Here is a 17,366-nt window from a genome sequence, read left to right as displayed (position 1 = left end):
AACAACAATCCCAGTTCCATTTTCAGAAGTGAACATTTAGACGACGCCGTTTTAAATGTCACATCCTCAAGTTGTCCTGCAGCAACCAGGCAAGTCTGAAAGAACGCAAACAGATCTCACAGGCCAATTTCCTCATTTTAAAATAATCAGCGAAGGAGAGGATCTTGATGAGGAAGTTGTGGTCTGTTGCTGCAGCACGCCCACTTCTCCCTGTCACAAGACTGGAGGTATTCATGACTGTGGGGGCTGTTTCTTGTGTGTGTTTGCTTGCCTACATACATGAGTAGCGATCCATTCATGCAAGTAATGGAAGTCTTGTGTATGTCATGATATTTTGTAGCCCCCTTGTGATGTGAGGTACTCATGCATTTTAATCTAATAGTGGTGTGAAAGGGTTTTCCAGCTATGCACTGCAAAAACTCAAAATCTTACCAAGTCTGTTTGTCTTATTTTTAGTCGAAATGTCTCATCCCACTTGATTTAAGATAAATTCACTTAACAAGTGATATTTCAGCGAGGTGGAGGGACTTGTTTTAAGACAATGCATCTTAAATATCTTGTTAAGTCAAACAATCTTGAAATTATCTTGTTTTGAGTTGAATTTTACAAGAAAACTCAAAATAAGTTTTTCTATTTTTCACCATGTCTGGCTTATTTTAAGACACCTGAGCTTGACAATCTTGGTCAAATATAGCTTAAAATAAGTTTTCCCAGCTAATTTTAAGATCTCAGCATTCTAAATATCATATATTATTTCAAGAAATCTCACCAAGGCATTTTTCACTTGTTCTATTGGCAGATTCTTTCACTTATTTCAAGGTAAAAGCTCCTTGAAATAAGCTTTTTTTTAAACTTGTTTTGAGAGGAGCATTTTTTCCAGCTATGGGAGCGTTTCTGCACTGAGGACAGGGTTGGAGCTGCAGCAAAAGGCCACACTCACTTGTTGTACCAACCCGGGCTGTGGCAGCTGCTCAGAACAGGAACAGGTGGCTGTCAACGTGACTCCAGCCAGTGAATCACGGTTAACAGTTGCCACCAGAGTTTGTGCCACTCCCTAATCTGCGAGCGCGCAGAGAATAGAGTATTATCCAGATAAAAAAAACTTCTTCCATAAAAGCCCTCCTGCAGCATCACGAGTGCTACCTCGTTCCTCCTCAGACCGGGGCTCAGCTCAGTTTGTGGGCCACAATAGCTACTATCCTTGTTATATTTGGGCTCCTCGTGGAAGGAAACATGACGCGCAAGGAGCTGTCCACGCGGCCAAGGAGCGAGCGCAGGGAAGGCGCGGCAGCGTGGAAGGTGCGTAAAGATCTGGCCGTGAAATCTGGCACGATGGCACGCATGTGGTAAAGGTAAAGCTGAGGTTAGCGCGCGTTTTGTGGCGACGTTGTGGCGCGCATTCGCTGTTTAATGTGGAAAACAAGTCGTGCGTAATGCGCGCAGTTCCACTTTCCATTTCAGCCTCTCTGCTAGAAAGTTCCTGATCCAAGGAGAACTGCTTCGTTTTTCACCTACGGTTGTTTCTGAAGCTCAGAAGAGTGGAAACAAAGCAAAAAAATAAAAAACAAATAATGCTGGATGCTGTACCGTCCAAAAACTGCAGAAACGGTGAAAAATAATGGTAAGTATACACTGTAAATAAAATTTTTTTATGGTGAAATTCTGGCAGCTGTGGTTGCCAGAAAACATTTTCTTCATTTACGGTAAAGAAATGTATTGATACTGTTGATTTTAAGGTTTAAAAAAACTGCCCAATTCCATATTTTACTGTAAAAAAAGTTTTAACCTTTAAAAATTTGAAAATTTACCCGAAAGTACTATATAAAATAAAGTTTAAAATAATAAATATATAAAAATAATAAATAATAAAATTGTTTTCTGTTCGAGAATTAAATGCAGAAATTACTGTATTGTCATACATATTCTGGCATTTTTCCATTAAAAACTGCAGGAGTCGGGAAATGTATTTTTTCAAGAGAAAAAAAATATATGAATATTCTCCTGATTAACTTTATTTACGGTGATTCAGTGTTATATAAACTGCATCAAACTGTTTTATAGTTTACAGTTTTTTACTGTCATGGTTTGACAGTTTGTCACTAAATTGTGCATACACTTTTTTACAGTGTAGGTAAAAATAAGGATATTATTTTCTACTTTTAATACAGTAAACAGTGTGATTTTATAGTCACACCTTTTAAAAGAATGAATTGCTTTTTGTAAAAATTCCCATTTTTGATGCTGAAGTTATTGTAAATCAACATGTAAATACTTTTTTCTTTAATTTTTCTAGACCTCTTCTGTAATTTGAGAAAAAAGGGGTAAAACTTGCAAGACAGCCGCTAATATATATCATAATAATGAATCATTTTACTTCAGTTGATGCCGAATATCTGCAACAATAACATTTTTTTGCTGATTTAAATACTCTAAAAATTAAAAGATGGTCAAAAAATGTAATAGAATAAATGACCATTTCATGTGGCCAGTTTTTTATATGGGTAACTTATATATCTGTAACAATAATGTTTTTTTGTGATAGCGTGTTTTTTTTAATAGTCCTGTGTTTTGTTCCTGTTTTTACTGAGGGAGACAAATGAACATGTTCTAAATATTAAGAGGAACATGTCCTCTGCATCCTCTAAAGCTGAGCTAATGTTTCTTTGTGAATGGTCCTGCTGCACGTAGCTGCACAGAAAAATCACCCAGACTGCTTCTGTTTTCCTACAGTGAGTTAACTGCGGTGTTTTGCTCTCTCCAGTCTCCTTATCTCTTTCCTTTAACCCTCCTGTCGTCCTGTGGGTCAAATTGACCCGGTTTAAAGTTTGAAAATGTGGGGAAAAAAATATTTTCAAAGTGAAACTTCTGATGTCCACATTTTCAACATTTTTGGGAAATCTTTGAACATTTTTTGGTGGAAAAAAGAAATGTTAAAAATGTTTCTTAAGAACATTCACAAAAAAAACAACCAAAATCCAGCGAATTTCACTGGATTTTGGTTGATTTTTTGTGAATGTTCTTAAAGAAAATATTCGAAGTTTTACTGATACATATTTAATCATTTTATATATTTTTAGGATTTTTTTGGGAAGATTTTTACTCATTTTTTGAAAATTTTTACAAGAATTTTCTTGCCAAATTTGGGTAATTTTTTTTTTTTAAATAAAATTTTTAAGGGAAATTTTTAAGGAATTATTGGAATTTTCTTCCTGAAGGTTTTGCACATTTTCAAAAATTTGGGAATTTTTTTGCTGAATTTTTGCATTTTTTTCAGACAAGGAAACAATATTTTTTGGTGTCCATAAATGAGGACAACAGGAGGGTTACATAACTGTGCAAGAGTAATGTGTGTTTTCAAGAATGGTTTTTTTCTGATTAACTTCTTTACGGCAATTAAGTGTCACTGTAAACTGTTTTACAGTTTACAGATTTTTACTGTCATGGTTTGACAGTTTTTTACAGCGACCTTATGAAGAGATATTTGTGTTTGAGCTGCTGACAGCCTCCACAGAACACCACATGAGCTGCCTGATGCATTCTGGTGTGACACAGACATTCATATATTTGATTTAAAAGCCTCTCAGATGAATCTCTGTATACATGATGTTTTATGACTGAGAGGAGGACGGCAGAGGCCACTGAGAAGAAAAGATAAATGGTAAACAAGCATTGGTCGGATAAAGACGGAGCCGCTGACTGAACTAATGAAAAGATGTTGCAGCTACGTGGGCAAAGTGAACGTTAGTTTGGCCTGCTTGGATCTGCAGCACCAATATCATTAACATATCACTAATTCTGTGCATTTTCAAAATATCTGACACTTTCACTAAAACACTCCATTTTCTCTCATGTTTGAAAACATGTCATGCCTCCTCTTACACAACAGCACAGTGTAAATAGATACTGACCTCCTTTCTGCTATCTGATGTATCATCCCATTAACCAAAAGCGAAACCTTTCCTAAAATAGACACAAACATTAACAGAAAAAGAGCCACCCTTCTGACTCCATTATACAAACGCTTTTTGGACGCAGCGTGCAGACCGTCAGCACCTGTTGCTTTCATAGTCACTTACATCTGTTCAAACCGCTCACCAAAATTACAGCTGCTGCCCTCCAAGTAGGTGCCGTAAAACGTGGAAAAAGGAGCCACTGGAACCCTCCTGTTGTCTTCAGTCATGGGGACCAAAAAATATTGTTTCCTTGTCTGAAATAAATCCAAAAATTCAGCAAAAAAAAAAACTCCCCAAATTTCTGAAAATTTGCAAAACCTTCAGGAAGAAAATTCCAATAATTCCTTAAGTTTCCCTTAAAAGTTTTATTAAAAAAAAAAATAAAATAAAAAATCCTCCACATTTGGCAAGAAAATTTTTGTAAATATTTTCAACAAGTGAGTAAAAATCTTCCAAAAAATCCTAAAAATATCTAAAGTGATTCCATATATATCAATAAAACTTCTAATATATTTTTAAGAACATTCACATAAAAATCAACCAAAATCCAGCGAAATTCGCTGGATTTTGGTTTTTTTGTGAATGTTCTTAAGAAACATTTTTAACATTTCTTTTTTTCCATCAAAAAATGTTCAAAGATTTCCCAAAAATGTTGAAAATGTGGACATCAGAAGTTTCACTGTAAAATTTTTATTTTTTTTTTCCACATTTTCAAACTTCAATTTTGACCTGCAGGATGACACAAGGGTTAAATAATTCTACAAGAGTTCCTTATATCCTTGTGGTGTTTTCCGTTTGATTATATTCATCTAAATCAGTAATGTACATCTATTTCCAGCTGGTTTGTCTGTGCTCAGGTCAGCATAGCCTTGGGAACTGTCAGAACAAGTGAAAGATGTTTGGGAACATGAGACATAAACAAAGAAAACAGGTTACAAACTGTCCCTGAAACAGGATGCTGCTATTATTCAGCTCCATCTGTCTCCACCTGCATTACCGTCTGTGTTTATCAGCCGTCTGCATGCTGTATTATTGTATTTCAGGCCGGAGAAAGTGTGTTTCAGAGAGAAAACTGGAAACCAAGAATGATTCTGCATGACTGATGGCACTCTCAAAGTAAAACTCAGTATTCAACCTCACACTTTTGTTTGTGGCTTCTCCTGAAGGTAATTGTCTTCACTGCAACACAGACTGAAAAGCAAACAAAGCAGTTCTCAAACTGTGCTGTTAAAGGAGTTCTGTTCTCTACCTTCCTTTTATTCTTATCATCTCTTTCACCTGGACTATCTTCACAATGAGGAGCTGCCTTTTAATGCAGTATGTGTTGCAAGAGTTTGGCAGCTACTTCTTTTGAGAGGGTGAGGGCTTTTATGGCCCGCATTAGATCAAATAAATTTCTGGCTTTTATGGCAAGAGAGGTTGAAGACTTCCTTTGTACTCAGCTTAATGCTTATTGCTCTTGATAGAGCTCAAAGAGTAATAATATTACCAGTGCACCTTTATCTAGTGGATGTGACGCACACAAGTTCATAGGAGATAGCAGGCCATTGTCTGGTCTTACAACAGGCTGCCTGGGAATATTTGCACTCAGTATATGCATATATATATATATATATATATATATATATATATATATATATATATATATATATATATATATATACATATATATATATATGTATTTACACATATAGAGCACAATGTGATTGTCTTGAATTGGGCTGAATGTGGCCCTTGAACTAAAATGAGTTTAACACTCTGATCTACAGTGAAGTTGTTTCTAACACGCTTTGTTTTTTCTGTTTCCTGCAGTCACCGTTGGCGCTGGCGAGCAGGTGCTGTTGTCTGGGCTCGTTGACATGCGTTCCCCCTGAGCTCGGTCACGCCTCTCTCAGCGGTGTGGTGGCAGGATGCCGGTGCAGGCGGCCCAGTGGACAGAGTTCCTGTCCTGTCCCATCTGCTACAATGAGTTCGACAGCAGCGGCCACCAGCCCATCAGTCTGGGATGCTCCCACACGGTGTGCAAGACCTGCCTGCACAAGCTGCACCGCAAGGCCTGCCCCTTCGACCAGACGCCCATCAGCACCGATATCGACCTGCTGCCGGTCAACTGCGCCCTGCTGCAGCTGGTCGGAGCTCAGGTGAGGCAGGAAGAAGTCAGCATGTGAGTGGTGATGCTGCTGCACTGGAAAAAATGCTCCTCTCAAAACAAGATCTTGAAATAAATGAAAAAAATCTGCCAGTAGAACAAGTGAAAAATGGCTTGGTAAGATTTCTTGAAATAAGATATGATATTTAGAATATTGAGATCTTAAAATTAGCTGGGGAAACTTATTTTAAGCTATATTTTACCAGGATTGTCAAGCTTAGGTGTCTTAAAATAAGCCAGATCTGCTAATTAAAATGGCAGTTTTTCACTTAAAAATAGATTTTTGCTTTCATGTAACCTCCTAATTTGAGATGTATTAAACTTATTTTGACTCAACTCAAAACAAGATAATTTCAAGATTGTGTGACTTAAGACATTTATTTGTTTATTGAAGATGCACTGTCTTAAAACAAGCCCCTCCATCTGCTGAAATGTCACTTGTTAAGTGAATTTATTTTAAATCAACTGGGATGAGACATTTTGACTAAACAGACGTGGTAAGATTTTGCTGTTGGTGTGCTCATACATGTTGTGTGCTTCAGGTCCCAGATGTTCAGCCGGTGAGCCTGAGCAGTGCAGCAGAGGTGGAACACTACGAGGTCTGCAGGGTTTGTGTAGAAGAGCTGGCTCTCTACCTGAAACCCATCAGCGGAGCAAAAGGTACAGTTTGCGTACGTGCACAGTGCATGGCGACGGTAACGATGGTGCATTTGTGAAAGAGATTGAAGCTCTTCATGTCCGATGTGTGGGGGCTGCAGTTTGAGCTGCCTGCCTGCGTTACTTGGCATTCTTGCTCCTCACACTCCTCATGACGTTGGAAGCTTCTGTACTTTTATGGTGCTGGAGGAAAACTCAGCTCTGTGATAAGATGCATTAGTGAAAGCGACCGGCAGTTCCAGGCCTCGTTCAGCCAATTCCGGTTGACGGCACAGCGGCAGCTTTCGTCATTTTTGACTATTAGCATCATTTTGACAATTCACAGTTGATAATATCTTATTTCTGAAGAACAACTAACAACAAAAAGGGAGAATTTGGTGGGCAGTTAGATGTAACATCAGCCCTTTAACCCTTGTGTCGTCCTGCGAGTCAACATTGACCCGTTTTAAAGTTTGAAAATATGGGAAAAAAATATATTTTCACAGTGAAACTTCTGATGTCCACGTTTTCAACATTTTTGGTAAATCTTTCAACATTTTTTGGTGGAAAAAAGAAATGTTAAAAATGTTTCTTAAGAACATTCACACAAAAATCAACCAAAATCCAGTGAATTTCGCTGGATTTTGGTTGATTTTTTTGTGAATGTTCTTAAAGAAAATATTAGAAGTTTTACTGATATACTTTAGATATTTTTAGGATTTTTGGGGAAGATTTTTACTCATTTTTTGAAAAATATTTACAAGAAGTTTCTGGTCAAATTTGGGGGATTTAAAAAAAAAACTGTTCAGGGAAACATTTAAGGAATTATTGGAATTTTCTTCCTGAAGGTTTTGCAAATTTTCAGAAATTTGTGGATTTTTTTTTTTTGCTGAATTTGTGGATTTTTTTCAGACAAGGAAACAATATTTTTTGGTGCCCGTAAATGGAGACAACAGGAGGGTTAAACCATGGTAAAATCTGCACAACAATTCTTTCCACTGCTGGCATTTTTGCACTTTTACGGTTACATTTATTCCACAAGCCACTTTATGCTGATGTCATTTATAGAGTAGTAGTACTGTATTTATTCATTTTTCATTCTTCATTCTTGTATATATTGTACATATTATTGTTATTGTGATCATTTTTATTACTGTCCATATGGTTAGTTCTGATTTGAACGATGTTGCTGCTGTAACACTGGAAATTTCACCTGACGTGGGGAGCAATAAAGGTTTATCTTATCTTAAAATGTTAAAATGACAGGTACACAGTGTAACTCCACGGCTGCCTCTTGTCACAGGTGTGGCCACCCTGAGTCCGAGCGTGCTCAGTCGGCCCATGCAGAGGAAGCTGGTGACGTTGGTGAACTGCCAGCTGGTGGAGGAGGAGGGTCGGGTGAGGGCGGTGCGGGCCGGACGCTCTCTGGGGGAACGAACCGTAACCGAGCTCATCCTGCAGCACCAGAATCCCCAGCAGCTCTCGGCCAACCTCTGGGCAGCGGTGAGGGCACGTGGCTGCCAGTTTCTGGGACCTGGTGAGTGTAACGACGTAGACATAGCAGTGATACGGAAGTCATGCTGGTAGACTGGGAGGCAATCTGTGTACAACACTGGAATCCTAACTGTTCGCCATCTTGTGATAGATATAAGTGGCAACGTTTTCATCACCAATTACAAATTTGAAACATTCAAGTTTTAAAAGTGGTGTTGGGAATTTTGGCAGTGCAGTTGGGTCAGTATATAATTTTTGTAACATAGTTGACAGGTATCATAGTGGACATTTTTGCTGTTTTCAGGCCTAAAATCAACATGGCTGCCTATAACCAAACACCACATGGCATTTTTACACAAAGATTCTTCTAAATATTATATATACAATTGAGGAAAATTGAAAGTTATTTCTAAAGATATTGTAGTAAACCTGTTGACATGCCATAAATCCACACTTGACTCACACACTACTTTATATTAAATAACTCAGAAAGCCTTGGAGTCTTGTCATATAGACAATGAATGGGATGCAGGAAATTGCCGGATCTAGCGGACACGTACCTTTACCTGCCCAAAACACCCTGTTTGAAATCCAGGCCTTTCTTCCGTTACTTATTTACATCACCATGTAACACATTTGCATGGCGCCTGTCTGTCGGCTAGTTTTGCATGACCTCAAACAAAAGAATGAGCAGCTTCCTCATCTGCCATTATTTCCTCAGTCCAGCTGTTTCTGCTCGAGCTACGTCTCTGCCTGAACTCATACATCACTAAGTTAGGCACATACCAAACATTACGTCATTTTTACGGAGCCAGCTGACCAATCGGAGATGATTGTCGTTTTTTTTGTGTTATTTGGAGGGTGATGAAGTGGAAACGAAGTCACAAATCAAGGGCCAGATTTTAAGACGTTAAAGATCTTCAAAAAAAACACCATGAGCAGTCAGCATTCGAGGGAAGCAGGATTTGTTGTCGACAGCAAGTCCTTGAGCATTTCTCAGTGATAACACAGCAAGAAAAGCTAAAGATACTGAGCTGTGAATCGTCTTTTATACTGGGAGAGTTGGTCATTTTTCCACCCCTATAGGGCATATTATTGGGGTGACAGTTCTGACACCATTTCATCTTCCTAAATCTATTGGTCAGATCTTGTCACCAAAATATCATATTTCATTGTAAGGTTACACTTTACAGTGAACATTAGGTTATCATTAGGTCATGATTCACAGAGAATATGTCCAGATGTGTTCAGACTTTTGCTTCCCATCTTACTGCCATTATTTTGTGACAGATTTCATGCATAATACACTTTTATGTGTTATTATGATTCCAATATATATTAAAAGTTATAATACCCAAAGTATACACCACTATGTATTGAGCACTTCACATTTCATCTCCGAGAAAGCATCAAAGTTACAAATTAAACCTTGTAATCTCTCATCAACCCTACAGCCATCCTTACAGTTTCTAGGCCTTCTCCTCCTTCACACACATTCAATACAATCAAAGCATCGGTGGTTATTAGAATATTCAACATTAAGCACTTCACACATATATACTACTCATCAATTCAAATAGCATTTGCTAGGATTACATCATCATTCACTTTCAGCACATCATACTCAAAGGTTATTACACTACAAGGGGAGCAGCCAGGTGTACAATAACAGAAAAATAATGTGTTTTTTTTACATTGAAGCATACAAGCAAATTAGAGTAGACCTACAAAATATAAATCTAAACTTGTAAATGTGCATAATATGGGCTCTTTAACCCTCCTGTTGTCTTCATTTATAGGAACCAAAAAATATTGTTTCCTTGTCTGAAAAAAATCCAAAAATTCATCAAAAAAATTCCACATATTTCTGAAAATTTGCAAAACCTTCAGGAAGAAAATTCCAATAATTCCTTAAAAGTTTCCCTTAAAAGTTTTATTCCCCAAATTTGGGCAAGAAAATTCTTCTATTTTCAAAAAATGATTCTTTTGTAATTGTTCTTAAGAAAAATTTTTAACATTTCTTTTTTTCCACCAAAAAATGTTCAGAAATTTCCCAAAAATGTTAAAAATGTGGACATCAGAAGTTTCACTGTGAAAATATATTTTTTTCCCACATTTTCAAACTTTAACCCGGGTCAATTTTGACCTGCAGGACGACACGAGGGTTAAAGCATGCAAACAAATTAGAGTAAATATGCATAATATGAGCTCTTTAATGCTAACTTTTTCATAGTTACACTATTGGGATTATTCTCTCAAAATCACTTGACTGTTTGACATTAAAACCTCCCTGAAAGTGAATATCTAAAGAGCTTTCCAGCCTTTTTCAGGTAACTGGATGCATCGTGTTTAGAGGTTGCCTTTCAAATTGCCGTTGTTGCCTGTTTACATTGTCTCATCAAACTGGCTGCTGCTGCTGCTGCTGGACCCGGGTGTCCTGTGATGATTACTCATAGGGCAGATTCTGACTGGGAAAGTGTTTCTCATCATGATAACAGAATGAGTTCCTTTCTGAGGACACCCAATTCTAAGAACCTCTGTGTGCTCAAAATAGACTCGTCAGTGGTTTAGTCTTTATTTAATCAGTGGAGAAAATTAAAATATGGGTTGTTTGCAGTGTCGGCATGCATATGTATGCTCACCTGTGACTCAGTATGTTGGTGCTGAATATTTCCCTCTTTCTTCTTTTCCTCTTCATATTCTCCTGTTGTCATTCCTGTCATTCCCTCTGTCCTGTTTCTTCCTCCCACTTCTACTCATCAGCTATGCAAGAAGATGCACTGAAGCTCGTGTTGCTGGCTCTGGAGGACGGCTCGGCTCTGTCCAGGAAGGTGTTGGTGTTGTTTGTAGTCCAGAAGCTCGAGGCTCGGTTCCCACAGGCCTCCAAAACCAGCATCGGCCACGTGGTGCAGCTGCTCTACAGGGCCTCCTGCTTCAAGGTACAGACAGTCTGAATAATCTACTGTAGATACACGAGGAAACCACAAGCATGAGCACATACAGGAACATGTGAGCGAACTGCTCCATTTAAATAACCACAGCTCTTTGAATTTGACAAAAGAACCTCAGTTTGGTGCCGTCCCAAGAAGCCTAGCCATAATAAATGACCTCATTAATGAAGGGTGTTTAAATAGATCCTCATTTACCACCACAGATTCCTTTGGTGTGGAGGTAATGCTTCAAATTAACATCTTTTTTTTTTTGTCATCAACTTTAAGAGGTGCTGTCCAAAAACTCTTACAGCTTAATTAAATCAAACAAAAACAGTGATTGTCTTTATTTATCAAAGGGTCTGGGTGAGCCTTTAGAAACCCCCCCTGCCAGCTGTGGATCAGAATCAGAATCAGTTTTAATAGCCAAGTACGTACGTTGGTGTCACCCTAGGAATATAGAAAGAGAATAATTAAAAAAAGAAACTATAGAAAGAAGAGCAGGGAAAAAATAGTTGTAAAAAAAATAGAAATACCACAATATATACAGATATATACAAGCTAGAAAGGAATATATAAACATGGTAGTGCAAAATGATAATTGCTAGATGATGATACAGTGCAAAAAGTAGAGAATGCTGTTCTTAGTGCAAAAAGTACTGTACATATCCATTGGAATACTGTATATTGTACAGGTGTGGAGGAATGGCTCAGCTGTTCTCTAAATGATCTCTAAATGATCCTGACTCAGTCTGACCGTTAAGCTATGTGTCATCACCCCTAAAAACTGATAGCACTAATTTCATAAAATATCTGTAATAAGGATATGGGCTTCTAGAGATATATTTTGTGAGTGTGTGTATTTTGGTGCCTGTTATCTGATGACAGACATCGCTGGCAGGGCAGAAATGAAAGCTATCTGCTCGTGATGCAACAGCGGTCTATATTTGCCCTCGTTGCCCCGCCTCGCAGGACGGACAGACAGACAGACAGTCAGACAGACAGACAGACAGTCAGACAGACAGACAGTCAGACAGTCAGACAGTCAGACAGACAGAGATACTGAGAAGGATGATAGATGAAGAGAAAATGAGAGAATTTACAGCAGCAAGAAGTCAAACGCTGAATCTGATGGCTGGTGGTGAACATGCTGGTGTCTTATGATGATTACTCATAGGGCAGATTCTGAGAAGGAATGAATCCCTTCAGATGATCTGTAATTGAGTTTGTAAGTCTGAAGACACCACACATGCATGAAAGTCTGTGAATTCTATTGCTTTTATCTGGGAAATACAGCTCTTTGTTTAAGGAATATGTCACCCTAAAGAGAAACTTCTCTGATCTCAGTGGATAACACTAATTAAATGCACACTGAGGGCAGAATAAACAAACATGAAGTTGTTCCAGAGTAATTATGCAGCATATTTATTATTAAAATGTAAATGAAAAGTAGATGGTTTCATTACAATAGCTATAACACAGATTTTTTGCCCACACAAACATAATGCTCTGTGAACAATTACTTGTATAGACTTAAAACAGCAAACATAAAAAGAAAGAACTACTTTATCTTGAACTCCTTAAGAAGTGCCTTCAGCGACAGACTGGTACATCCTAGGTATAAGCAGGGACGTTTCCACAGGTCGTTTATCCCAACATCAGTCAGACTTTACGATGCCGCTGTATAACTGGTCTACCTCTGTTAATGCTGCACTTTCTCCCTCACATATGCATACCACTTATGTACAATAACTGTTTCAACCTCATGTAAATAATCTTCTTAACAAAAAAAACAAAACAGAACAAATATCTTCTGTGTATATAATGTTCTCTGCGTTTTTGCACTGTGTGTTTCTAATTTATTGTTGTACTGCCTTTATACTTTTTTTCTACTTGGAGCTGCTGTAACGGTGAGCTTTCCCCGCTGTGGGATCAATAAAAATTTTTTTAAAAGTTTATCTTAAAAAAGTTGAGATATGAGAAATTAAAACTGTCCTTTAAGTGTCAGGAGTGAGTGAAGTTTCATTTTGAGCTCTTGTAAAGGTTTGATTGTTCTTCTGTTGGATCAGTGCTGGAACCAAAAGTCGAAGAAAAGATCTTAATATTCTCTTCTGCCTGTACATTCATTTCCTCGTCTTTCATCCTCTTTCTGATTCGCTCTCCGTCCGTCAGGTGACTAAGCGGGATGAGGACTCCTCGCTGATGCAGCTGAAGGAAGAGTTTCGGACGTACGAGGCTCTGAGGAGAGAACACGACGCCCAGATCGTCCACATTGCGATGGAGGCCGGTCTGCGAATCTCCCCCGAGCAGTGGTCTTCTCTGTTGTACGGAGACCTGGTCCACAAGTCACATATGCAGTCCATCATTGACAAGGTGCCCTGAAGATCCACATCCTCACAATAACAGGCTGTTCCTGCTGCCTTTCTAGTCTCAGCCAAATCCCCTTTTGATACCAAGTTCCTAGAGAATAGAAGCACCGCATAAATACGATATCTGTTCTCCCTCTTCTTTCATCTGCTCCAGTTACAGTCTCCGGAGTCATTTGCAAAGAGCGTTCAGGAGCTGACAATCGTTCTGCAGAGGACAGGAGACCCTGCCAACCTCACAAGCCTTAGACCACACTTAGAGCTACTGGCCAACATAGATCACAACCCAGGTACAGCGCTTTGTGTAACACTGTTCCTCCAAATAGATTCTCAGCCTGAATGTTCAGCGCTTCTCAGAGTAAATGATTGTGAATTGAAGAGAATCAGTGGCCCTCGCTCACCAAAATGCAACTTGCAAGTGCAAAACAGAAAATGCAAAACTGTGATTCATCTCGTTTGTTAAAGATTTAATAATCAAAACACAGTGACTAAGCGTCTTGTTTGATGCATGTTTGACTTTTTAAATATTCACTCGACACTCAGGAATGTATTCTGTGTTGCAGTTCTCGGGTAAATCTGCTTCAGGCACAATGACAAATCGACAATAAGATTCATTTAAATTATGGTGTAATTCACGCTACGTTAACACGGATATGTAGTTAGTTTATAGTGTGATGTGAAAGATGCTGCAGGGATGCAATACCTGCTGTGCTGCTGTATCACCTCCAACAGGAATTGTTTGGAAACTCAAGGCAGGAGAGATGCTAAATGGATGATACTTGGCGCCAGGAATGGAAATGGCAGCCTGTCGATCTGTACATAACTTAATTAAAACTGAAATGTCTGGACAACTGTTTGTTGGATTGCCATGAACTCTTGTGCAGACATTTACTGACTTGGGTGAATGAAAGCTGCTGACTTTGGCGACCTCCTGACTGCCATGGGGATGACATTTTAAAATGATTGTTGGGGGATTTTATGGGTTTATTAGACAGAGATAGCTGAGAAATGACAGAAAAAGAGAGAGATGTAACCCATGTCCACAACTAGATTCAATCCTTAGATGTTACATTTCCTGGTCAGCGTTTTAACCCTTCTTTTAATCATCAGTTTCTCTGTGGTTTTCTGCAGTTCTATGAAAACAGCACAGAAGTAAAGAGAACTCAAAAATGTGTTCTTTGCAATATAACAGTTATAATGTAATAAATCATGAAAAGAAAAGATTCTTTGATTATCTGCATGAACTGAAACAGATAATGTAGATATTTTACCACTTAATTTCTTTCTATAATTGTTTACTGTCTGCTTTCTGCAGTTCAGCTGAAAAGTCTGAATTTTTGTCACATTACTGTTGGTCAAAGCTGAGTCATTCATGGCTTCCTGCTTATGCCAAGTAGTGCAGAATTTTTTGTTTTGTACAGAATCTGGTTAGATGTTAATTTTTGCAAATAAATAATGCAGTCCTTCAATTATTTAAAGTTGAAGGACCATCAGAAAGCTGATAATCCGATGATTCTTTCTTTTTTTTGACAGTCTATGCCTCTAAATAATGCTGTAACTTTGGATTTTCTAAAAGAAACGACATGACTTTGAACCTCACCAGCAGTTTCTGGAGTTCAGATGGTTAAACATAAGCCACAAGGGCACCTGAAGTTTGCCATTTGAGGCTTTCAGCAAAATATCTACATAAATAAGGGGCTTATTGTCTTGACATTTGGGGCAGACATGCATGCCCCCCTCAGGATGAATTTTATTACCGTTTGCAATATTTTAGCTTTTCATTAAGTGAAATTGAGTTTTGTTTATTTTTGAACTGTCCAAACCTTTGGTTTCTGACCACACACTTGGACCAAACATGGGTATAGTTTGTGTTAATTAGTAAATTTTAGCATGCTAAAACTAAGGTGGTGAACGATACCATGACATTACTGGATGTTAACTGAAAGAATGGCTCTGCCTACACCTGACAGAGAAAAATGATTCTGATTCTAAACTCTTAATTACTTTGCCAAAGAAGGTGGCGAAGTTTTGTGACGATCTGCGTACGTGAATCCTTCCGTCTGTGCACAACATTACTCAAAAACGGTCAAACGAATTTAGATGAAATTTTCAGGGAAGGTCAGAAATGACACAAGGACCACCTCATTAGATTTTGGCAGTGATGCAGCTTATAGTCTGGATCCACTGATTTGTTTAGGATTTCTCATTGAGATAGCGGCACGGCGTCGCTTTAACTATGACAAGTGAACGCCTCCTCAGCCGCCTGCTGACGGTCACATGATTGCGATCCTACTACAAGTCCACCGCTGCAGACTTAGGATACAAGGAACAATTGATTAAATTGTGAGTGTGTTTCCGAGTCCCATCAAGTCACACCGCCCGCTACATATTTAGGTCACATGATTAGATATCCATACATAACGTACACATGCATAACACACTTGCTGAGTGCAAGGTCAGGGAATGAACAGTCTTGGCGGAGTACTGCGCTCTCTGAGTGCTTTTTTGTTTTGTTTTTCTATCTTTTTTTTTGCTTTTGGTGTCTCTTTTGGTTAGCCGAATGTTTAATAAAGTGCATCTGTCCTCATCCAAGAAGTATTATGAGTTTAACCATGGTTTAATAGTAACAGAGTGTCTGTAATTTATTCAATATTTTCTAAAGGATCCACACTACACATTCAGCTTCATACTCCTGATACACACTGTACATTCAACTACAATTTGCACTTTGAGAGTCTTATCTAATACAGCTGTTTTTATGCTTTTGTGTATATCCATCCATCCATTACCTATACATCGCTTAATCTTCATTAAGGTTGTGGGGGGCTGGAGTCTATTGCAGCTGATTTAGGGTGAAGGTAGGAGACATCCTGGACAGGTCGCCAGTCTATCACAGGGCTACATATAGAGACAAACATTCACACCAACGGACAATATAGAATCACCAATTAACCTCAGCATGTTTTTGGACTGTAGGAGGAAGCCGGAGAACCTGGAGAAAACCCACACATGCACAGGGAGAACATGCAAACTCCATGCAGAAAGATCCCAGGTCGGGACGCAAACTGTAGATTCCTAAAAGATAACATTTCTTTCAAAACTGCTGATGGGTTTTGGGGTTTGGAGGGTAAAGATGTTTTCATTGCGTCCTTCTATCTTTTCTCTACCCGGAGAAAACCAAGCCACTGTGCAGCTTCTCTTGTGTATATAAGTTTATAATTGTACTTTTCTTTCCTTCCTCATGTGAGCTCATTGTACGTTAGATTCTGCACTTAGAAATCCTTACTGAATACACCATTAATCTGTTTGCAGACGCTCCAACACCATCCTGGGAGGAGCTGGAGAGTGTGATGCTGGCGGTGAAGCTGGTGGTTCATGGACTGGTGGAGTTTATACAGAACTTCAGCAAGAAGAGCCACGACACTCCACAGGTACTGCGACGTGAGAGAGTGAAATTAACACCGATGTCTTCATGACATGCCTGAGATAAGATCATAAAGATAATATCTGAACTAACTGGAAATAGTTCTCAGAGGACGACTTGTACTTCCAGACACTTTTAAATCCCATAGCATCACACCGTGTTCCTCCAGACTGTGGCATCTAAGATAGTTACAGGGACAGGAAATGGTCTCTGGCCACTTACAGCATTTTGGTAGCAGTTGTGTGCTCACCTAAATAACTATCAATAATTTAAGTGATACAGTATTAAAATAATGTTAGCATTTAGCAGACAGTGCAGCTGTGAAGACTGAACCTGGTGTAGTAGAGTGAATAAAGGCTGAAACTGGCTTGTGTGTTCATCTCTTGTGCTGGGAAATGCACTAAAATTCTCATT

At 38.6% G+C, this 17,366-nt stretch overlaps 1 protein-coding gene across 7 annotated transcripts in view; it reads left to right on the top strand.

Moving 5' to 3' along the window:
* The window catches only part of rc3h2 (ring finger and CCCH-type domains 2), a 42,730-nt gene that overhangs the window by 6,014 nt on the left and 19,350 nt on the right, over nt 1-17,366 (top strand). For 5 of the 7 annotated variants that reach the window (XM_055019279.1, XM_055019278.1, XM_055019276.1 and 2 more), the window contains 7 exons: nt 5,766-6,094; nt 6,645-6,762; nt 8,042-8,275; nt 10,996-11,171; nt 13,335-13,535; nt 13,686-13,818; nt 16,841-16,959. In XM_055019279.1, the coding sequence (XP_054875254.1) occupies nt 5,864-6,094; nt 6,645-6,762; nt 8,042-8,275; nt 10,996-11,171; nt 13,335-13,535; nt 13,686-13,818; nt 16,841-16,959 (1,212 nt within the window). In that variant the 5' untranslated portion in view covers nt 5,766-5,863. Of the gene's footprint in view, nt 1-1,057; nt 1,300-1,340; nt 1,622-5,765; nt 6,095-6,644; nt 6,763-8,041; nt 8,276-10,995; nt 11,172-13,334; nt 13,536-13,685; nt 13,819-16,840; nt 16,960-17,366 lie in introns of those variants that run through there. The other 2 variants (XM_055019277.1, XM_023288824.3) reach the window with 2 other exon arrangements.

The sequence above is a fragment of the Amphiprion ocellaris genome, chromosome 17, assembly GCF_022539595.1.
Source record: "Amphiprion ocellaris isolate individual 3 ecotype Okinawa chromosome 17, ASM2253959v1, whole genome shotgun sequence".
Lineage (NCBI taxonomy): Eukaryota > Metazoa > Chordata > Actinopteri > Pomacentridae > Amphiprion > Amphiprion ocellaris.
The sequence above is the reverse complement of the archived record's forward strand: the minus strand, read 5'-3'. Positions and strand labels throughout refer to the sequence as shown.